The following is a 24,589-nucleotide window of genomic DNA, read 5'->3' as shown; positions in this document are numbered from 1 at the left end:
ATTCAGTAAGAAAAATATTATTATTATATGTATTATCATATTTTATATTATTATGATTATTCCATAACTGTTCAAATTCAATTGTTTAGATTAAAAAAATATTTATATAATGTGCAATAGTTATCAGCTGAAACTCATCCCAAATTTAAGGCTCTCATTGAACAGTCACCAACAAAATGAAAATATTTACCATGACAGAACCAAATGATTTTAAGAATTATCTAATGATTCCTTATCTCATTTCTTTGGTCAACAGGTGGCGCTGTGACGTTACATGTATTATTTTCTATAACTCACTGAGCAGAGTGCAGACTTCAGCATGTGTGGGGGAGAGAAAGGAGGTAAGCTTTTGCAGCAAGTCTATGTGACAACCTCAAATGAGACATTGAGAGTGACCCTGCAGCTTGAACCACTATGTGCTTTTTTTTTCTTTTCACTTGCAGGCACACACCTCCTAGAACACTGAATAATACATGCCAGAGCGCACGGCACGCCGGGACTCCAAGATCAGGTGAGCCAGCCACACTGCATAAAAATACACTAGGCCAATGTACGTACAATGGCTGCACATCCACAATTGCCAGATATTGTCAAATTCCGTAGAAAGAAACACCATCACGTCTTTTGGGAAATCATAGGTGTAAAATGGAATCTGACAGTGTAACAGAGTTTTGCCTGGTTGGCTCGCATGCAACAAAGTACTAAGTAGTATTGCTTGTGCACTGAGTTGTGAAGGTCTGATGAATATAAATAGTACAAGTGCATTCTGGGCCTTTTTCTTTTCATTCCTTTTCATGACCTCACAAATGAACACGATGCAAGTCATCTTCTGCTAGCACATTATTATTATTATTCACGCTTTTTCAGTCACCAGGGAGGAAAACAGGAACAAGATGCGCTATATGCCAACTCCTTTTGATTTATGTGAAAATATATTTTACAATCATTAGAGACCATACTTGTTAAAAACTTATCATTTTTGAAATAATTTGACTAGAAGGAACCCTAATTTTTCCTCATCTCATTTTCTAAACCACCTTATCCTCATTAGGATCTCAGGGGGTGCTGGAGCCAATCCCAGCTGCTTAATTTTTCAATGAACTTTTATCATTGTTGACTTTCCTCTCCTTTCAACTGGTTGTCACGCCATTTTTTTGCCCTTTTTATCCTCTTGTTCATTCGTTAGCGTGTCGAGGCAGTCATCCGTGCACCACTCTTAAGGGTCACTGGTCATCAGTTGCCTGTGAACGTTACCTTTGTCCAAAGGTTCCACACACATTGATGCGTCGGCATGCCAAAAGCCATTGGGCAGGCTCATTACGGAGTGTCGCCTCAATGTGGCACTTAACGGCTCGATCACCTCAATGATTCAAGTCATCTTTCCGCCACTGGCATTTCTGCTTCTACTTTTGTGGGCAATTATATCTCGTTGCAGTTAAACAAATGGTCTTCTCTTGGGAATTGTTTTTTCCCCCTCTCTATAATGGCATAGTATTATATTGAAAATCAAGATAGACTACCAAATAAAAATAATGTCATAACAAAATGTAGATTCTAAAATATTCTCACGTCAGTTTATGTAAAAGAAGTCGAAATATCCTTTCCTCCATTTTGTGGAGGGGTGTTAATTTATTTGTCAAGTCATTATGGATGGCTGACAGGGGGAGAAATGAAGATACATTAGTTATAGTATAAAGAAATTATTATTGTTGGACCATTTGAGTGGAAGTGCATAATCTGTCTTGGCACAATGTTTGTGAATCATAGCAGGCCAACAGTAATCTATTGTTGGATATTGCACTGTACAGTATTTGTTTATATATTTTTAAGGCATTTCATATTGCTACTCAATTCTTTGTTGTTGTTCTTGTTCTTCCCTTGGACACTAACTTTGACGTCCGACTCCTGCATCATTCATTAACCTGCCATCGGTTTGGGGAACATACAACTGCACCCATTCATTTTGGCCCCGTCCAAAGAAAGCGAAATATGCACTTTCCTAGTCTGAATACGCCCTTCAATTTTGGCGAGCAAACGTTAGGGAACTCACAGATGTGGGGGAAAAAATTTGAAATTTTGTTGAATGTCTCCTCAAATGCAGCAAAGAAAAAAAAAAGTTTAATCCTAGCCTTTCTATAATCTCACATGCCCCAAAAGAGCTCATGGTAAATGCTGCCTGCTACAAATTTTCCAAATACAGCTTTTTTGTGAGATACTGAGCTTTACATAAAACACAATTAAAGTCATTATATAACATTCCTACTGAATTAGTGTGGAAGTCAGCTAAGTGTGTATTCGTGCGTGTGTGTGTATGTTTGAGTTTGTCCTAATTCAAGAATGCAAATGTGATGAACTCATCAGTCTTTGGAGTTATTTTTGTTGTTTTTGTTCACTGAGAAGTTCCAAAAACTCATCTCCGTCAGGAACTTATCAGAAAAACAACTCCATTTTCCAAACGTCAATTGAATCAACTTTTGGAGCCACAACACTAGAAAATAGATAAACTTTGCGCATAATAGCCAATCCATTTTCCGCATTTTCATAGCGAGAGAAAGCTTTTCCCTAATTTTATCCCACATTTGCATAGAAGCAGGCAGTTATTTATTTTCGACTGGATTCTCTTCTTATAAGTTGAATTTTACCCAACTATTTCTATCATGTGACGAGCCATTAATGGCCCATGTAAATGTATAATGACTGATATCAATGACGTGAAGCAAGACACTATGCCTACCTAACTGTGTGTGACACAATCAAGAAAGTGATTTATTTGGGGGCGGGGAAAAAAAACTATACGGATGATTTAATAATATTACTAACTGCATGGTGTGAAATTGATTCCTGCAGCATCAAGACATTAACTAAATTAAATATCCACATATGTGGCTTCTATCTCTGCCCTCTTACCAGGCAAAAAGTCCCTTAATAAGCTCCACATCGATAGCACATGTATATTAAATGTTATATTCAAATAACTAAGGAAAATTCCCCATTCACTATCAACACCGTCGATAGCATACTATGCATTTTTGTAGTTTCATTCATGGTGCAAATGTCCCCCATTGGATTGCATATATAAACCATTTTTTAAAGTACTATACATTTTAATGAATGATACAAAAAATAGTTCCATTAATGCATACTTTAGAAATGAATTTTGGGTCATAATCTACCTTTTTACGTCATTTGGAAGTTTAGAAATAAGATAGTCAAATGATATAATAACTGTTAGTGATAATGTAGCAGTAAAGCGTGGGTTTTAATCTTCCCGCAGTAAGAAATGTGTGTCATAACATTCTCCAAGTTAAAGTTCACTGGTTGCAATCTTTCACACATCATCTCACGTAAGCTCAAATTTCTTCTCCACAATGTCTATTTTAAAATATTCTCAGAGTTGCTATTTTGGTGCGATTATTCCCATGAGATAGGAACTTCCGCTCTAACTCTGAATACATGTCCTGAAAATTCCTTCTGCCAACCAACTGTATACATTTTTAATATTCTTTTAACCACCTGGTTATATACTTCAGAATGTTTAGCCATTTAATCGTGACTGGCTCATAGCTTTATTTGCTAGGAGCACTTTTCCTGATCCTAAATTTACAGGATTGCTCTGCTGCTTCTTTTTTCTTTAGCAGATTAAACTCTTGGCGACCCGGCGCAATCCTCTGAGGCGAATAACCTTGTAGACTTGATATATAGCGCAATATGTTGGAAGACAATTCCTTATATTACACATGAAATAAGTATTTTGTCAGACGTAGGGCATTACTTACACTAATGTGGTGGGGACCACCTTGGAGCAATTTTGGGGTATCTTATGAACAACGATGTGTTCAAGTACAGAAAGGATATAGATCATTCTGTCGACTAGAACAAAAATGATCAACTTTTGAGTTATTTTGGCCACATTAGATTACAGAGGTGCACCCGAAGAAGTCTTTGGTTAGTGTATTGTGTTCATGAATACTTCAATATTCGGCCAACATGCAGTATTTCTGTGCTCAACTTCAGCTACACAGAAAGTGCACTTAAAGGCAGGCCACCCTGTTAACAATGGTGTGTATGGCTTAAAATATCAGAGGGTTAAATCCATTTGAACTCGACATGAACTAAATATGCACAACCTTTATGATTTTGTGTGTGGTGCAGTTTTGCTGCTTTTAAAGTGACTCTAGCTTAAGAGCTCAGTGGCTCAATCTGACAGTTGGGACATGGATTGGGCCTTTTTTTTTAATCAAATGGGTGAGACTAACATGTATTTCACCTTTACTGGTTTCTCGATGTTCTACTATGCTGTTCTGTATACATGTGACTTATTATTTTATTGACAAGAGAACTCTAGGCAGGGTGCAATCCCACTTTTTCTATTTCTGGTTATGCAAGAAATGCTATTTATTTACTTTTTGTAAGAATGCAAACTGTTATGTTCAGAAAATGAGATGAGGAACATAGTACAGTATAACGTTCTTCTTGTTTAGTAGAGTAAAAACAATTGACAGATTCCTCAAACAGTCTTTATTCATTCAGCATTCACATGCGGGTATAGTGAAATTTTCTGCTAGAATGGGATGCACTCTAATTGTACTAAAAACAATCAATCTATTTAATACCTTTTAGTTCCATCGACTACCATAATATTGATATATTTGGGAGCTATGGGGGCTTGGATGAGAACAACAACTGAAAATATCCCATCACAAACACTACTTTATGATTTATGAGACAAATACAATAAGAAGAAGAAAACAGTCTCTCATAGTTTCTTTGAAATACAGCAGATAAATATTAATAAGTACGACTTGAATAATAGGATGTATTATGACCTTTCCCAGTCATGTTAAACAGGCTTTTGCATTCTTTCGCCGTTCCCAAAACCCCATTACAACCAGTGGGGTTCAAACAGTTATGACTCATGCAAATGTCACTGCGTCATCACAGTGAGCGCCAACTAGGACTTATCATCACGTTTCTTTTTCTGGAACTTCCTAAACTGTGACTGGATGGCTACAGCTGCCTTCTCAGTCTCTGGGTTTTCCATGTCGATGTCAAAGTCTTCTGGGACGTCCGTCTTGGAAGCGTCTAGATAAAAAAAAGCAATAGAAAAGGATAGGTTAAATATGATGCGGACCGGGACGTTGTCTCTTATGTATCATCAACTGTTCAAATTTACATATTCTAGGTTTATGAAAAATTAAATAATAAAAATAATGAAGTCTATTCTTCTCCCCTTTATCCCCGAGCAGGCGCACCAGCACGCCTGTCTCCAAACAACCCAACAGAGTGCTGCTCAGGACCACGGACAGCGCACCCAGCTACTGACTGTCGGATGGTACGTAGAGTGAACATTTCAGGACCATGGAGAGCGTCCTTTTAAAGCGTAGGGATTATAGGAGTCCGTATTGTGTATATAATATGTGCACAGGCTACAAGAGGATTTTTTCAATGTTTTCTTTTCGTTCCCATTTGCTGAAACAAATTATTTTTGGTGTAGAGTGTCACGTCTAATTTTCTTCATATCCTAAAGATAGTCAGATGTTTATTTTGGGAATAGGCAAATCTAAGAGAGTTTACATTTTTTTAATAATGAACCATATTTGTTTAGTGGGAGTTGAAAGAATTTTAATTAGCTGTCAATTATTAAGTGGTTTGGGCTGTTAGAGTAAATCTCACAATCCAACTGCAATCCATACCAGCCTCGGCACTTATTAAACGCCATCAATTTCCATTACTCGGGTGAGCCAAGACATATGCCAGAGAAACTGGGATCTTCGAGGCTTTAAAGGTCATAGCACGCCAACATTTACATTGTGAATGCCAATGAGGTTCAAACATCTGTCATACAGCTTCTAGTCTCATGAGGGAGAAATAGGGGAAACAACCCTGTATCTTCTATCTTTATTCCCCAATGATATTACTGCATGTGTGTAACTCTTATGTTGACTGACTACCGAATTTACTCGCATATGATTCACATGTTTTGCCTCTATTTGTGGTTTTAAGAGTACAAATGTATTGCAAAAATCTTAAGAAAAATCTTTGCATGTAGTATTTCTGAGATAATATATGAAACTAAATTTTTAGGGTCAATATCATAAAGAATTAATTCATCCAATAATGGTTGTGTTCTTCCTGCAAAACAGAAAATAACCAACAAATAGTAAATGTTACTTTGCCCAATATCTTCTGGTGAAAAACAGTATAGCAAGTCTTGTGCTCATATAAGCCATACCCTTGATTCAGTCAACATTTTTTTTTTATTACAAATGTGGCTTATATGTGGAAAAATATGGTATTTAAGCAGCCACAATCAGTAGAAGCCCCTGCAGTCCACTGAGGGTAGTAGAGCGAACATGCTTGGGCATTGAAAATGTGGCTAATCCCCAAATGATCTCTCATGGCTGTGCCTGACTCCTTCTTTCTTGCTGCATGCTCAAGGGTAAATTACTAATCGTTGTGTCAGGACAAGATTCTAATGCTACAATAATTGCTATTGAATTTCTACTGTTCCACTGACAGCTGTTTTGAGCCCCAGAAGGAAGCATCAACTTTCACTGCGAAGGTATTATACAATTGCCTGTGTTGCTTTTGGGAAACAAATCAGTCCAAAATGTGAATATTAAACAGTTGGGAATAGTATGTAATGGAGGCAAACCTTCAGAAGAAATTTCTAAGTATGAAATGGATGTTATGTGAATGTAATTTAAAAAAACTTTTAAAAGGTGTGGGTTTTGAACTCACTATCTTTCACATGGTGGACAGATTCTCTACTCATTGAGCTAAGTGCCCAAATCACCACTCCACTACAAATTCTGGTTGGGAAATATTTTCCCTTAATTATTTCTAGATATTTGTAGTCAAGAACTTTAAATGATGACAAGAGGAAGTGTATTCCCTTGGTGGCGCAGAGGTTTGTTCACTGGACTCCAGTCGGGGAGACCTAAGTTCAAATCCCGGCTCGGACACTTTTTCACTTAGTTGTTTCTGTGGATTTCTTCTAAAAATACTCAAATGATTACAAAGAAAAGTGTAGTCACTTGGTGGCGCAGAGGTTAGATCACAGGACTCCCGTGTGGGAGACCTGGGTTCGATTCCCGCTGCCGTCGTTTGGCTGAAAATACTTGGAAAGAAGAATTGGTAAATGGAACAAGAAGAAGAAGAAGAAAAAAAAAAACGAAAAATCTTTTTAATTTTTATTAAACACTTAGTCATACTTTTCAGCAAAAGGTTATATTCCGAACTGCCTTCGGCAGTTCGGAAGACAGTTGAAGGACCTGTCTGTGCGAAAGGCGTTCTCGGGTCGGCCTTCGGCCGACCCTCGACCGCTTGCTTGGTCAGTGAACCGCCGACACCGGGAAGCGAACTCACGTTCTCTCGGTGCAAAGGCGAGTGTGCAACCCACTACACCAACTCGTGCCCCACTTATACATAGGTGTTGAAACGTTTTATCCAAGGAAATGGGGTGAAACACTTAGTCATTTTTTTGACTAAATGTTTCATCTACCACTGAATACTTATACACTTAAACACTTAGGCATTAGAACTTATTCTTTTAACTGAATAATATTGTGAAAATCTTTGCCTGCACTGGGATTTGAACCCAGGACCTCATAGGCGACAGACTGATGACTTAGCCACTGGGCCACCACCCTGTGTGAGAAAGTAGTAATACTTATACTTTTGTCTCATTCATCTACCTGAATAATATTGTGAAAATCTTTGCCTGCACTGGGATTTGAACCCAGGACCTCATAGGCGACAGACTGATGACTTAGCCACTGGGCTACCACCCTGTGAGAGAAAATTGTAATACTTATTCTTTTACCTCATTCATTTGCCTGAATAATATTGGGAAAATCTTTGCACGCACTGAGATTCGAACCGACAACCACAGATGTGGGAGACTGATGACTTAACCACTGGGCCACCACTCTGTGAGAGAAAGTTGTAGTACTTGTACTTTTATCTCATTCATTTACCTGAATAATATTGGGAAAATCTTTGCACACACTTGGATTTGAACCCAAGACCAAAGAAGTGGAAGACTGATGACTTATCCACTGGGCCACCACCCTGTGAGAGTCAGCAGTAGTACTTGTACTTTTATCTCATTCTTTAACCTGAACAATATTGTGAAAACTTTTGCAAGCACTTGGATTTGAACCGGGGTCCACAGATGTGGGAGCCTGATGACTTAACCACTGAGCCACCAACCTGTGAGTAAGCAATAGTACTTGTACTTTTATCTCATTCTTTAACCTGAACAATATTGGGGAAAATATTTGCAAGCACTTGGATTTGAACCCAAGACCAAAGATGTGGAAGACTGATGACTTATCGACTTGGCCACCACCCTCCTAGATTAGGCAGCAGTATTTGTGTTTTGTCTCTTTTCACTCCCAAATAATACATAGTACTATATTGTACCTTCAAGTGGGAAAAGTTAGGTATGCAGGCTCCCAAACTTATGCAGTAGTATTTGTTTTTTGTATGTTACAGCTACTAGTATAGTATAACTTTTTATTTTTTTATGTGACACAGGTGTAGCTGCTGTCGAGGTTTTATAGACATAAAAGATTTTTTTGAGGGTTGGATTGATTCGGACAGCTGAAGGTGTCACTAGGAAATTCACAGTCTGCCACAACATTATAGGGAATCACTTTAGGTGATTTGAAAGTCATCATGTGATCATATGCCCTCCAAAACCCTTTGTGTGTGTGAGAGAGGAACCTACAAGGATCAATACACACATACACGTGAAGACATGTATTGATTTGTACTGTAGGCTCGGTTGCTCATAGTGTTGACTTTTACTCTGCTGTCGGTTGAATGCACATACACAACCTATGAACAAAATGTGGTTTGTCCATCAAAAGAATGCCAAATGACTTCTCTCCTTCTCAAAAACTGAATTCTTCCAAATGAAGGAGCATGAGATGAACACTCTACACTAACAACACTACAGTAAAGCTAAAAAAAATATACCGAGAGCGCTGAAATTAGGTCATCAGCATTGAAAGCGCTCTGCTATCTATTTATAATAAAAAGATAACTTTGATCTTTAAAGGTAAGCTAAGTTGAACCATTCCTGAGCCAATTCAAAGCCACAGAGGAGGAGCATAAAACTCCAGCTGGCTTGCCAATGAAAAAAAAAGGGCTGACACAGGCAATGGCGGTTGTTGCCGGGCTAAGCCAGGTCGGGTAGGCAAGAGGCGGTGTGGAATGTCCAGATGGATGGGTGGGAGTAGGTGTTGGGTGTTGTGCCGCTTCTTCCTAAAGCCTGGTTGGTGGTAACTTGGATGGTGTGGGGAATTTGCATTGGGTACCACGAAGCTAGCGGCACCCCAACCATCCTGCTAATCATGCATAAAATAGTGTAAAAACCCCTCATTGGCCAGGAATTTGGGAACACTTAAGCCAGCCAGTTGTCAGAGGATCAATGTAGACTTTAGGTCAAGGAAAATATGGTGTATTACTAACATGGACTAAATTATACAACATTTGGACAGTGGTTGAGCAGAACCAAATCCTAGTGACAATGTTTGCATAAACAGTCTTCTTCAAATTTGAAGACTTATTTTCTGCAAGAAGTGTTTGAAGACAACCAAAACCCAATGTGACTTATAGTCCAGATAATACTGGCTATAAAATGATGCATTATTCAGGTTATAGGATCAATTCATTTTCAACACAAATTGCCTTGGCATACAAATGTTTTCTCCTCTTTGCATAAAGTGATTATCTGTTGAAATGAACCAATAAAAGAAAAGCGCCAATTCACTGCTGTAATTTGCAGCACGGTAAATTATAAAAAGATATTACCGTTCAATATCTTGGTTTGTTTTGCTTCTGCTTAGGTAGGTGTATTGACAGAACGATTAACCGTGAACGTGATTGGTGAAGTAATTATATTTTTCCCTCCCTTGGGCATGAGCAAACATCGTCATCCTCCATCTAATCGTGCTTTCAAAAGCTGAAGGGTCATCTTAGCATTCCCCTTTTGTTGTTTGCATTATTATTTTCCCCGAATGAGTCATACCGTTAAATCTCAAAGTGAGAAAACAGCAAAACATAGCAACATATATATACTAACAAAGTTTACATCAAAGTATAATTGGATTTTAGGTGAGACAGCCACAGTCAGTACATGGCTTGAAAGTTCCTACAGATGCTGAATTAACTTTTGCTGAACAGTGTGTCATTTGAAATAACAAAGAGCTTTCACAGTAGCTTTGCTGATGGATGGTGCAGCACTCCACTTTTTCTGCTCATACAATCACAACCTCAGGCGACAGCATATTGCCTAGAAGTGACAGATGAGCTCTTTTTCAAAATTGTGCACTGTTCTATACGTCACTGCCATGTCGACAATGTGACACTCTGCTGTGGTCAGTTTGGGATTAGATATGATGGCAAGCAAGCCTTTAGGTCTAAAAAAAAAAAAAAAAAAGAGGAAAAAAAGAAAAGTGTAGCTGTTTGTGTGTGTATCTGCGTGATGGCAGCTGTCCTTCAGCCTGTGTTATAGTCAATCATTGGACGTGTGCCTTTAAAAGCTCATCATAAATACTACATGAGCAATCATGTCCTACAAACGCGGGTGGACTTATCCTTCCTCCCACTCTATCTGTTGAAAACATTCAATCATTGCTTGACGTCTCCAGTAAATCTTCTACTTATTGCTTTACCACCAGAGGGATGCCAACCTCTCCTTAAGAATGATACAATTCCCCAAACTTGTTCAGGGATGTGTCCTGTCACTCTGACATGATGCACACTTGTGGACAGGGAATATTCTTGCTGAAGGCTCAGGTTTTTTTCTGACTTTGACTCATACATGACTACAATGGTACATTTCAAATTCATTTTGGTACATGTTACCCCATCTAGTGATTAGTAATTTAGTTTAGTAAACAGTGTTGGGTGTAATAAGTTGTTTTTTTTACCCAGTAACTAGTGGAAGCCCTTAATGAATTATTTTTTTCTAAGATTAGAGAGTTTAAGGAAGGCTTGGAGGCATTCATTCATTTTCTGAACCACTTTATTTTCATTTGTGTGACGGGGGTGCTGGAACGTATCCCAAGGCCAGAGGCGGTGGATATCCTGAATCAGTGCCCAGCCGATTGCAGGGCACAAAGAGATGGACAACCATACCTAGAGGCAATTTAGTGTCTTATCAGCCTACCATGCATGTCTTTGGAATGTAAGAGGAAACCAGATACCCAAAGAAAACCCACACAGGCCCGGGGATATCATGCAAACCCAGGATTTGAACCCAGGACCCTAGAGCTGTGAAGCCAATGCTCTCTCAGTCATCTGCCGAGCCACCGCATCAAAGCATTAATTACATTTTTCCCCCCAACTATAATGTATTTGTCTTAATTTTTTCACTACATCTTACATGATAAATACTACATTACTTTACTGCATAACAAAGCTACATTACACTACATTGCCCAACAAAAAGGTACTGGCAAAGTGAATTGTGATTTTTGTTGGAAAACTCTTGGGGCAGGGGGGTTTCTAATAACATGTTCACCCCTATGAACTGTGTACTCTTCATCAAATGATAGCACTAAAGTCTACATAGTGGTGCAGTACAAATGCACTTTGTCATTTACAGCACAGTGGTGACCTCTGGAATAAGAATGCAGCTTACCTTGTCCTCCAGAGGTTTTGTTGTTGCTGGCCGCAGGCCCAGTTTCTTGTCTCTGCAAAAAAATAAAGAGTAACCGTCAAATAATTCCTCAGTGAACATGACATGAAAACCAATTGTGTTGTGTGATACCACATCATTTGCAGGTTACAATACAGTACAGTACTTTAGACATTTAATTGCATTTGCTCCAATTTGCTTCTCCGTCACATCTGCTGTTTGTTAAATAATTCAGCATCGGTTCACCATTGCTCACAAGTGGTATCCCTGAGCATGTGTTTACATCCTACTATGGCAAATCCATCTTTTCTGTCACAGCTCATAAGCACATTTACCTAGCAACCCATTTTTCACCAAAATTACAATCATGTATAATTCAAAATTGAGTCTTTGTTACTTATCAACAAAGAAATCAAGTCAAATAAAACTTTTGCTCAATCAAACTAAGTGTTGTCCCACATATTTCCTTACCTGGTTGTTAATTCTCATTTCAATTGAGCTAAATGATATCTCCACACCCTAAAAGTATTTAGACAGGACAATAAAAAGTGTCCTATGACTCAACATCGTCTCAAATATGTCTGTATATGAAGCAAAATAGTATTTATTTAAAAAAATCAATTGCACCCCCAATGTTATTTGCCACTTTAACAATAGCAGTAACTAAGATACTTCTTCCTAAAACCAAACTAGTGTGGCGATACGATAATGAGTGAACCTAAATACTCCATTTGCTGGTTTAAATAACCTCAGTTGGGACATTTTTGGTCAACAATTTCCCATTCCATAGTTCCAAAATGCTTGTTGTGTCATACATCTGTTTTGGTTGACTTTGTCGTGCAGTATCACGTGTACATTGGTGACAATGTTTTTGCATTTTCAAGCCCAGAGCACCTTTGTAAGAGAATATACTTAAGGGCATGTTCCAAACACAAGTGTCTGACAGCTCTTTGTTCCTACAATAGTCGAATAGATATTAATATTTCAACAAAAAAGAATGGAGAAGCACTGGGTTAACATGATGCAATTCGGCTTAAATGCCAACCATAGGCTGAGGTCCTTTAGTGTGAGATGCACATGTTCTATGCACTGAGGTGTCAAGGAACTATCACACTCCTGTAAGAGGCAGCGAGGAGAAGTGTTCTGCCTCAGTAGCTCTGGGACTGAGCCAAGTGTAAATTGCCATAACAGCGACTCGACGTGAGAGTTTACTGAACTGGGAAATGCTCTAAACACACACACACACACACACACAGACAGACAGACACATACACACGCTGTCCAACAAATCCGCTCGCCCGTGAGGAGAATACGTACGCACAAGCTGTGCGAAGAACCAAGAAGAATGTAGATGTGAAACCAATCAAGCGGTGGAAAAATCCGTAATTATACTGATGAGGGTGATGGAGAGCAGTGAGATTCAACTGGAACCTCTCGTTCATCATGAGCAGCCTCTGAGGGACACAATGTACACTGAGGTAATATACACACACACCCACACATTACTGTGGCATACAGACTCCATCATCATTTCTGCTTTTGAGGTCTCAATTAAATGAGTGTGTGTGTGGTGTTGAAATCATACAAAGGAAATACTAAGCTTACACTATACAAATACACAAAGGATGAATCAATCAGAAGTTAAAAGAAAATATATACTCTGCATATACTGTGTTGAAAGCCCATAACTGAATATGTAAATAAATTTTGTGATTTATCAAATGGAGAAAACATTCTTCCTTTTTTCCCCATACCGTGCTTTTAGCTTTTATTTTCCATCTCCTAACTATTTTCTTTTCTATTATCTAGAATCAGTCAATGATGAGTGTGAGTTTATCATGTATGATACATAATACATAGAGTATAACTGCAAATTAAACATTGTGGGTTGAGGTACCACTATACATTAGTATATTACATTGTACTGTTTTCTTTAATAGTTTTATTAGTAACTATCACTACCAATTGAATATTTAAAGAGACTAAAAATCTTCAAAAGACGTCCTTGGTCTCATAGCAACATAGGTGTGCTTCCAAATCTCGTTACCATGACAGTGACATATTGCAACATCCACTATACGTCACTCGTGTACTCGCCTAAAGGTGAAGTTTGGAGGATGGAAGGTGCACAAAAAGCTATTCTGTCAAAAAACCCTTCATCTCTTTTCCTCCTTTCTGCCCATCCTCACCACAGTGGGAGTGAGGTTGTGACTATGCACCCCTTCACAATGAGCACTTTGTGTGTAAAACCTTCAATGCACATTCATTTCCGGGAGCTGCATTGGCTGTTACATAAAGCACAGTGCCGTAAGGGCTGCAGGCCATCGTGAAACATTGCTAAATCAGTGCTGGATCAATAAGACCATTCTGCCATTTTTTACATCCTCCTCCATTTGTAAACTCACCAAGATGAAGTAGTAGTGAAGGTTGGTTTCCTATAGTTATGGTCCGGAGAACAGTTGGAATATATTAGTAATACACATTTCGTGTTTGATATTAATTGTTTAAAATGACAAAGAGTTAGATATTTTTGGAATTTTACACCAAAAAAGGGAATGGTTTTTAACTATAATATAATTTGAGTTGTACACTTATATTAATGGTGCCGTGTAAAAAGAAAATAGCACCTCAGAACTACTCTGATAGTATATAAAAATACAAATGGAAGTGAAAGTCAACCCCATTTTTGGCTTAGCAGAAAAAAGGTAAATTACTCCGGGAACACAATTTTTGTGGAGTATGACAAATGTTTTAAACCAATTTGTGAGGGCAGAACTTAAAATTGGTGTCAATGTTTCTTTGTCAAGTTTAGTTGTTGAACTATAGAAACTCAGTTTACTTTAAAAAAATAAAAAAATATGAAATACTGTGTACTTACAATACATGCTTGTTTTTTTAGACAAAGACCCAATTCTAGTGTCAATGGAATAAAAACATCTGTTTCCCTTCTTTTAATATAACCAGTATTATCTGGAACAGATTCTTTAATTCACAATAATTCCCACTGAGAAGTGAGAAGAAAGACGCTGAGAAAAACATTACAGCTCCTCGTCAACGTATTTTTTTTCAAACTCCCCATCTGTTACACAAATAAATGGGGCTTGAAATTGACAAGATTACATTATATGGCGTTTCTTTCATTAGTTCAAGCTTTGCACGCGTCTGCGGATTACTTGCCTCCACTTGGAATTGTTGTAATGTTGGCACCTACCAAAAACCAGAGGATGAGGAGAGAGATGAAGTTCTGCATGGTCACAATGGCTCCATGTTCTAACAGCCAATCAATTTGCAGATGAGTTACTTTGATGCCTGCTGACACACTTTTAATCATGACTCATTTTTCATTCAAAAACAGTTTTTTAACAAATCTGTAGAGGAAAAACTGGGTGTTCATTTGTCCTGATTTAAGTCATTGTGCAACCTTTTTGGTGTAAAATTGAAACCTACAGCGTTAAAACACATTATACTTATATAGTGGCAGTAAAAGCATTCAATTCAATAAATAATAGTGCAGACAAGTTGAACAGTATTATTTGTGTCCATTTTTATAGTAAATTGCATTGGGCCATGTAATATAGGTGAATCCAATTTTAGTGACAATATTTGGTCATTTTTTCTTTTAAAAACGGTTCTTTCTACAGTTTTTCCATCCCATGTTGGGCCTTAGTGACCAGCCACAAACATGCCTACATTTCTCATCATTTTTTTTCTTCTCTTTCCACCATAAGCACTACAATGGCAAGCACTCGCGTTGCTATGGCGACAATCTGAGCTGGACGCACGTTGATGATGCCAAAAATTGTACAAGGAAGCAGAGACGACAATAAAAATGGATCAAGAACAGGATGTGTACTTGATATTTTCTTACATTTCTGCCAAATAGGATTATGTGGTTATGGTGGGCAAGCGAAATTCTTATGTAGCACTTCATTTTTGTAAGAATTTGAAAGCTTTAATGAATCAATATGAGGTGGATGCTTCTTAGTTTGTTAATCTGTGATATCTAATTCATAGGAAATGTTGGTATCAAGCAATGATTGATGTTCTGGCGACAACTACTCCACTTTGCCTCAGTGTTGTTGCCACTTTTGAAAGGCTCGCCTGTTGGCAGTTGAACTCTTATACCTGCTGCCATTAAGTTCCAGGCGGACATCAGCTGTGAGTAAAGCCACGTGACATTTTGCCATGTAACAATGCGACCCAGATATCGTCCCCGTCTGCTTTTGTGGGCCAAGCGGCAGGAGAGCGTAAGAATGAACTGGAAAGAGCAAGGTCTTCAAATTAGGAGTCTAATTATGAGCAATGTTAATGAATTTGTCCTCCATCTAACCATTCCCACCAGAAATGTCTTACAAGACTAATGCCTTAAAAATCTGAAGTGAAATATCTACCGCCATCAAGTCATGTCAATCGAGCCCAAATGGATGAGAAAGATTCAACTGGTAAACATTGTTACTTTGTTTTATGTTCCTATGTGGGTGTAGGAGCTTTTTGTCGAATGAATTTCAGCCTTGCCTTCCAATTATCCCAGACCTGCCCTCGCGTTTTATTGAGTTGGGTTTCATTACCCTATTAGTCCCGCCCTGCTTGTTCTCAGTCACCCAATCAGTTAGGAGCCTGCTTTGGTTCCCCATCTGTATGATGAACCAAGATTGGTTCCTTTCAATCACCCAAGTACAATCGGGAGCTGTTATTAGCTTCTATAATCCTACAGGACTAATATTTTTTTACAGAACAGCCATGGGGAATATTTCCATAATGATGTGCTCCCAAAAGCAACACAAGAGAATCACAGTTTCTTATTTGCCAACACAGAGTTGATATTACATCATCACAATAGCATCTGTTTTAGAATAATCTTTTCTGTGTATTCACTGACCATGATAAGAACCTCCTACTTACCAAAACCATTTGACTGTTCCAGTCTATGTGAATTAATGTGACTCTAAGATAACCAAGTCCATAACCATGGGAAGCAACAAAAAAAAAGGAAGGCTTGCATATTCTCTGTACATAATCTTCAGATTTACTCTTTTCGCTGACATCTTTGCACTTGTTCTCACATTCAAACCCTCTTAGGCTCAAACCTGTTTCTGCAACCTTCCTACTTATTAACTTGCCCTGCAGTCCCCCACAGTCTCAGAAGTGCTATTTTCAGCTTCCAATCTCTGGGGTGTGATGCTGTAATGATTTTGTAGTGGGTAAATTTGCAGCATGCAGCAGGAATGTCCCTCCGCTAATTCAGTCGTTTGCAGCCTACTTGAGTCGCAAGGTAGCACATGCATGACTGAAGCAAGTGCACTTGCTGTTCTGTTGCTGAGCTTGCTGAAATGGGTGATTTACATGAACGCATAAAAGCAATGAGTTGTTCCGCCAGATTAGGAAAAGACGTCATTTAAATACTCAGTCTAAGAATCATGTTGTTCTTTTATAATTACCAATTTGCCACTATCATCGTATCTATGCAGATTGATTTACTGTAGATAATTGCGGAAAAACTTCTTACCTATAATTTATTAAACACTGCAAGGGAAGATGCCTATTTATTTAATTGGTTTACAATATAGTGTGAATAACCATCCAGACAAACCATGTGACACCCCAAAACACACAGACACACCTTAACTACCCTAGCATGTTAAGAACTTGTGTATATACGGCTCCATACTATCTATATCAGCCTCAAATATATTTATTTAAAATATCAATTTTACTTAACCACCCAGCGTGTAATAACGCCAATTTCTGTGATGCGCAACTCTGCAGATGTGTTTGTCAACATCATTTAAATAGTATCATCTTGGCTCTGTTGGCTGATGATGTGATTACTAATTAAATTCAGTCGGGCGAGTCGCAAATAAACACTACCGAGTTATAATAAACTTTGATAATCGGACATCGGACACTCAAGCTTTATACCAAATAAAGAGCAACCATCCATTCATTCATTGTCATTTCAACGGCACTCATCCTTGTCAGGGTTGCAGGATGATGGAGCCTACCCCAGCTAACTTAGAACTAAAGACAGACTATATTCTAGACTGGTCGCCAGTCAATCGTAGGGCATGCACCGCCATCAACTGGGAATCGATCCCGTCACTGACCACACCGAAGTTAGGCAAAAAAAAACACTTTTCCATCAGGTGGCGCAAGCAATATGAACATTTAAAAAAAACAAAAACAAAGCTTTTGCAGTCAGTCTCTCCAGGAAGGATTCATCTTCCTGTTCAATGGCGACCATCAACGTGGGAGGCTGCGACACAACAGAATGACACAATCCACACAAGTCCCCCTAATCCTGCAGAACACACGCTAAAGCTGCTTAACATCTGAACATAGTGACACACCAGTTTTCCCTCTTGGGTCTTTGCCAATCTGCAGAGACTAGGGCAGACTTATCTGGTGGCCTCCACGGGGGGTATAAATACAGATTTTCACCCTCAGATACATTTGCTGGATTAAACCTTTCATGGAGTTGAGGTTGAAAAGCACCAATGTCACTTTTTAATGGGATGGAGAGCATGTGCTCTAACCCACAGATCACCAACCAAGAGTGGAAAGCAATGCCAACACTAATTCCCCAAATGTAGCCTTGTTAGAAAAATAAAAAGTAGGCCACGCTCTGTTGATTCCTACATGATTGGTCCTTTGTAGTCTATAAAACCTCAACTGAAAGAGATACTTTTTATTAGTATCCCCTAAAGATGTTGACCAGCAAGACACCTTTGACCACCTTTTAATTGTAGAGCCATTAAGTGTTTTTTTCCTTTGTGGAATCAAACTATTAATGTAGTGACCTCCTCTTTAAACCGTTTTTGAAATATTTCAGTCCACTTTTCAAAATCAAAGCCTGTTGAAGCAAATTGAAAAGCTTTTTATGTTCATGGTTTTCAGTACAAAGTAACAAAAGGCTAAATCTGAATAGTCCCCATATGCAACTCGTATTTAGAACATTATGCTTTAAAAGTTAAATAATAATCTGGTTAGGCCAATTTAAACAGAGCATTTTTCACTTTGTAAACTACAAATTAAGAAATCTGTGCACACCTGCAAATGTATATCCAAGGCAGCAGATTGCATAGATAAATAAATAAGTATTTTAATTGCTCTTATATTGTTCTAGTGTTAAATCAATATCTAATTTAGAATGTAAAATAATCCCATGGATTAAATTTCTATACTGAAAGCCCTTGAGTGCAATGCAGTTATTTGGTCTAGTAAAAGTGGCAGTAGTGTAACCTCTTGTCTACGCAGAAGATAAAGGGTATTAGTCAGCCACTTTCCACGATCTGGAGCAACAAACATTTTTTTCTGCTGTCAACCCGTTCATTTGACTTTGACATGCACATGCTGACAGAAGCTTTAGGGACTGTTCAGTTGGATTTTTTTAAATCTTTTTTGAAATGTTGACTGGCTTCTCTGTTAGCGGACACAAACTTGGAGGGCGCAGAGAGCTCACAAAGCATAATTAAATTGTAAACATGTGACTTACTTTAGGGCATTTAGCAGTTTCAATGTAATCATATTGTCATGATAGTGAAGACTGGAGTTGTGTAGAAGTTTTAAGTGACTTTAAAAAGGTATTCATTTAAATAATGGTTTATTTTCTCACAGCGATAATCCATCATGATTGCTGTTGTTTTTTCCATTTTTTTCCCCAAATGAATGAATAAATGTTTCCACATTTGGTTATGATTAAAATGAGTTACAGTATTGATGAATTTGAGTTTTTGTCTAGATCAGCTACAAAATAACTGTTTGGATTTGAATCCAGGTGAGGCCAACACGCTATCCACTCATCTGCCGGTCTGCGTAAAGTAAGTAAGCAGCAATAAAATACAAAACTGAGTCACATGGGGTCTATTCTGTCTCCCGAATCACTTACTGCAAAAAGCAGGCAACATCAGGTTCAGTATCTGAATGTGGATACTTGAACACAGTCATTAAGGCAGGGATAAACTTCATGACCTTTGGTTTGAGAGACGACTTCTCTACCTGCGATTGGCTGGCATCGGGTCAATGGAATAGTTCACCTTTTACCTAAAGTCATCCGGGTCGAGCTACAGTTACCCATCGCACTAATGAGAACGTGAGAGGTATATTGATAGTAGGATGGAGTGTCATGTTCCTGATGACTTTATAAAAGGGAACAAATCGAGGCAGGGAGGTTGCTGTTGATGGAAGAAGGTGACAAATTTATCTAAAATATATTTGTACTATTCCTTTTTTGGTCGTGTTTGGAAACTAAATTGTTTATTTCACATCACTCTACTTTTCACAGCTGTTATCTAAGATGATCATGTTATTTTTACTTCATCCTGCCTTAAATTTGAAATGCATTTATTCAAAAGTAACACCTTTGTTAATCAATAGGAAGTGCCAGCCTCTCTTTACTTTGCATATTAACGCCAAATCAAAGGCTCTCAATTTTTCTGCGGGTGAAAAGGGATTCAATTATTCAAACAGCTCCTGTTGTGTGTGTGTGTATGTGCACACCCAGTATGCATCTTTTATTAGGCTGCCCAACGAATAATTTGTCACAAGCAGCTTGCGGCAAAGTGCACTGATGTCTCCATTTGCCATTTGAAGAAATGACAGATATACATTCTGGTAGAACTGTCAGTATAGACTCATTTCTTTGGGTGGAATTGACCTTTATAGGAAAACCAGATCTGAAATAAATAAATAAATATGGTCACAACATGGCTATGCGTTTCATAAAACTGCTGTCAGATTATGCTCATAAAAGCTCGGGAAAGGTAAGATTATTAGTCCATAAAGTTGTCTGAGCGGCACAAAAAAAAAAGTTAAATAGCAAACTTTGTGGTATAAAACTGCAATTCTGCATTTTGCTCCTTTTGACAGCTTGCCAGTTGAGATAGACTCAATGACGCACACCATTTTCCTACATTGATCCAACAAACAATTGCATAATATGCCTATATATTATACATAATTGTGAGCATTTTCAATGATCAATGACTTGAATTTTCTGCTCTGGTCAGTTTCCGACTATATTGTATTGTTTTTTTTCTAACAGTGGTGTTTCAAAAACTAGCACCATTATCTTTAAGGTTTATTTATTTTTTTTACATCTAATGAAATACAATACGAATGCAAATTTGTCATTCTTTAACAAACATGCATTTCCAGACAAAAAATGACGAGTCAACAAGAAATGCCATTAAAAAAAGATTCCACTGTGATATTGATTGTTGGTGCAGCAAAAGACACCTTCGAAACCACCCAGTCAACAATATCTACAATGTAAAGATAAAAAAAAACAATATGTGCTCATATCAATGAAGGATTTGTTCCAAAATACCAGCTTTGAGTACATTATTAGTTTAAGTGATTTAACTGTGCCACAATTCTGTTCCAATTATTATAATCCCGTTTCAACATTATATATCCATTCTCTGACCAACCATATTAGAATTCTTCCACCTGAAAATATTTTTTAATTCAATTTTCATTAATAAAAACGTATGCATCCCTTGATTTTCTACCAACTTTGTGATGAGAATAAGTATCAGTGATGAATTGTGCGTAAAAATCCAAGCAGAATCACACGCGGATCTTCCAGGATTCGAATAAAACATCATCCTCTGACGGGAAAATAAGTCGGCAATTGCAACGAAAACCCTCAAAAACATCATTAATAAGGGTTAGGGTTAGAGATCGGTTAAAATATTACCGTGACGACAGCGCGTCTTATTTAGGGGAGATGCGTCAAATAGTTCTCGTGACTTACCCCGCTCATGGTGCGCCTTGAAGTGGAGCTTGGCGGTTCCTCTAAACAAGCTCGCTTTCGTGTAGAATGACTTGCCAGGCGCACAGAAGCTTTTATAAAGTCCTCCAAGCCGACTCCTCCAGATCATCACGTCAGCGATAAACCAATGGCAGCGCCGTGGGCGAACGGGTCTCCCCTAAGTTACCACCCAAATCTTCATCATAGTGGAAGCCCCCTTGTCGCGGTGGATGGGCGAGGGGGGATCGCACAAATTTGGGGAATATTTCACGACCGCACCTCTCATTTGGCATCCCAACTAGAATGTGGCATTCATGGGAAGTTTTTGCAAAGGTGGTTGTGATCAGGTTAATTGAAGGGGTTGTCATTCGTGTGCGGAAACGCAATGCATTCACATTAAAAATAAAAAAGCGCTCATTGTTTTTTAAATGATTTTGGGGGGGAGGGTGTTTTTTCAATTCATTATTTGTGAAAACTCAGTTTTTTCGAAATTATTTCTGTTCTGGGGGTTGTTTTTATCAAGCAATTATTTTAGAAAAGCCAATTTTCTGAAATAAGCGTTTCTTGGAGTGAATTATTTTTTTAAACTCTGTTTTTCCAAATAATGTTTATTTTTGGGTTGTTCTTTATGCCCAATTCTGTTTTCTGCTTTATTTATTTGAGGGTCGTTCTTTTTATTGTTTTTTTCCCCACTGGTGGCCAGACTCAAGGAAAGCACCCCCTGCAGCCCTCGTGAGAATAAGCAGTTCAGAAAATTAATGAATGAATAAATAACAAAACCAGCACTTAAGGTCTCACATAGTAGCTAGGTTTATTTGGACAATATTTGGAATTGGGATCGGAATCACATTTATGGGAACAAATGACTTTGAAATGCACAAATGTACCAAAAATACCAGTAGAAGAAGAAGTTGAGCTATTTCCCTGTCAACAAAACATTGCTCTGTCCACCTACACTCTAACATTTAGCCTTATTTAATATATTTCTACACTTTTTCTACCATCAGGCCTTTTAGCAATCTCCACCAAAGTCTCAGACATCAAATACGCAGCCCACCATTGATATCTAACTAAGTGAATTTGCATGGTATTGCAGTTATGTTGTTTTCAAATCCCCCATCCCATAAAGGCATTATCGAGCATAACATTTGTCATATAAGAAGTAGTTTCCCCTTCACCATAAATTTAACAATTGTACAGTGTTCCTTCAAAATTCCTTATTATTGGCTATGTTTACTGGCTATGTTTTATTATGTTGCCTTCCGCTCAATCGTAAAAATGACATCCGTATAAATTGGTACCTACAAGCAAAATACCAAAAGGAAGACAGAACTATAGACGCAGAGGCAACTGATATGGCAAGCTCAATGATATCCCAGTGGAGTTTTATTGGTGGAGAAGGTCGATTAGAAAACAAATCCAACATATTCCACTGGCCTGACAAGGTGTATTTGCTCCCCATAGGCTTTGGGCTCTCCATCCTCCAAAAATAATCTTCAAAATTCTCCTCTGAAGATAGTTGAAAGGACAGAAGTTGTTTATTTTTTGCCAAAAGTAACAGATGGTGCCATAGTCACTAGTGTACAGTCGATTATGTGGTGCTAGCTATGTTTATAAGAATATAAAATTTCCTTATACAGTACACAGCTCCTATAGGCAAACTGCAATTGCCCTAAATTTTACATAGGAAGAGATTACCCATAATGAGTTTCTAATTGCATGACCTACAATATGTATTAATTACCGAAAAACTGAGATAAAACTAGTTTCAGAATACCGAATATGACCTCTGACAGTCATTTTAAAATTAGACCATCATCCATCTAACTACTGAGCTATCCGATCAACAGTATTTGCTTGGCAACGTAGCAGAGCATGTGTAACAGCAGCCATTGGGGGGAAGAGGAAAAAAGAACTATTGATTTTCCCTTCAGGGAAGCATACAGAAATATTCCAAAACAGGCAGCATTTGGAAGCCAGTGGATTAATGTCTGGGGAAATAACACACTTGCACAGAAGACAGTGAAGATGGCTATGAGGAAGGTTTGTAGAGCGTGCCAAGTGTATCATGGGTAGACACGAAAGGCTCTTGAGGGAAAAGCACACAAGGTTTTTTTTTTTTCCTTCCATTTCTCTACCTAGTAACCACCTGATTAAAATAGCTACCTGGACAAAACATCCTGCTCATACGTGGATACCCTGTATAAGAAGATAGCACACCTCTGGTTCTTCTCATGTGATGTGAAATGTGGTCTTATCAGTCATCTGATTATTAGTAACATGAGTTTTTATTGCAATAAGCTCAGTATGGACATAAAAAATAATGTTGTTGTTTTTTTTAAAAGGGTTTCCACACAAACAATCAAAAAAATTGATTTTATAAACAGTGATTAAAAAGATATTTGTTTCTTTTCAACATTAATTCTAAAACTGAGATTTTTTTAATGTTATTCCTATAGAATCTCAGGTTTTTAACCATAAATGGCCGTCTAAGTCCAGCAACAAATGGCTAAATTATTAGAATATTTTGACCATGATGGTATATTTATGTCATAGGGGTTGCAGCAGTCATGGTTTATTTACAATGTCTAACAGCCAGATTTTAAATATTTAATGACCTTACAATATATGTTTTTTATGGCCAGTCACGGCAGAAAGTATTTTCGTCTATAGTTCTATATGTGCATGCCTGTGAAAAGCATCTTTTAATGGCTACATACATGCAATAGATGCATGGACAAGCACTCAATCTATGCTCGTAAGTGTATTCTTTTGCACAGTATGAAGCAAAATTGATATATGAGAAGACTTATTTACTACCAGACTGCAAGAACAAATGGTACTCCAGTCCTGATGCACACAGATTTGTGTTCAATTGTCTTCTCTCTTGTGTTGTCCCCTGCAGTGCACATTATTCTTTGCTCGTCTAAACTGCACATATAGTGACAATAAATAATCCTTAGCAAATCAGTGTGTAATTATAGCAATAAGCATTGATAAGGGCTCTGAAACATCTTACAACTTGGACTTATCTAGGCTGAAATGTTTAGAAACACTCATTCTTTTGAAAGGACTGAATATATAATTACTAATGCTGCATGGTTGGGAAATTGGGATGCTAAGAAATGACGTTACAGGTTGAAATAAGTGGTATCATGAAAAAATTGCTGCTGTTATAGCAACAA

The 24,589-nt window shown here is 37.9% G+C and overlaps 1 protein-coding gene and 1 long non-coding RNA gene across 2 annotated transcripts; one reads left to right on the top strand and one right to left on the bottom strand.

Annotated features, from left to right (window-relative positions):
- The first annotated feature begins 368 nt into the window (after positions 1-368).
- LOC144200456 (uncharacterized) lies at positions 369-6,686 on the top strand. Its single transcript, XR_013327112.1, has 2 exons — positions 369-511; positions 5,247-6,686. It is a non-coding gene; the product is annotated as an uncharacterized LOC144200456 (long non-coding RNA).
- On the bottom strand, positions 4,504-21,687 carry pcp4b (Purkinje cell protein 4b). The gene is made up of 3 exons (XM_077722622.1): positions 21,408-21,687; positions 11,657-11,708; positions 4,504-5,082 (listed from the first exon to the last, which is right to left on the bottom strand). The coding sequence occupies exons 1-3, from the start codon at positions 21,414-21,416 to the stop codon at positions 4,952-4,954; spliced, it is 192 nt and encodes a 63-aa protein (XP_077578748.1). The 5' UTR covers positions 21,417-21,687; the 3' UTR covers positions 4,504-4,951.
- Between the last annotated feature and the right edge of the window lie 2,902 nt (positions 21,688-24,589).

The sequence above is a fragment of the Stigmatopora nigra genome, chromosome 8, assembly GCF_051989575.1.
Source record: "Stigmatopora nigra isolate UIUO_SnigA chromosome 8, RoL_Snig_1.1, whole genome shotgun sequence".
NCBI classification, from domain to species: Eukaryota; Metazoa; Chordata; class Actinopteri; order Syngnathiformes; family Syngnathidae; genus Stigmatopora; species Stigmatopora nigra.
The sequence above is the reverse complement of the archived record's forward strand: the minus strand, read 5'-3'. Positions and strand labels throughout refer to the sequence as shown.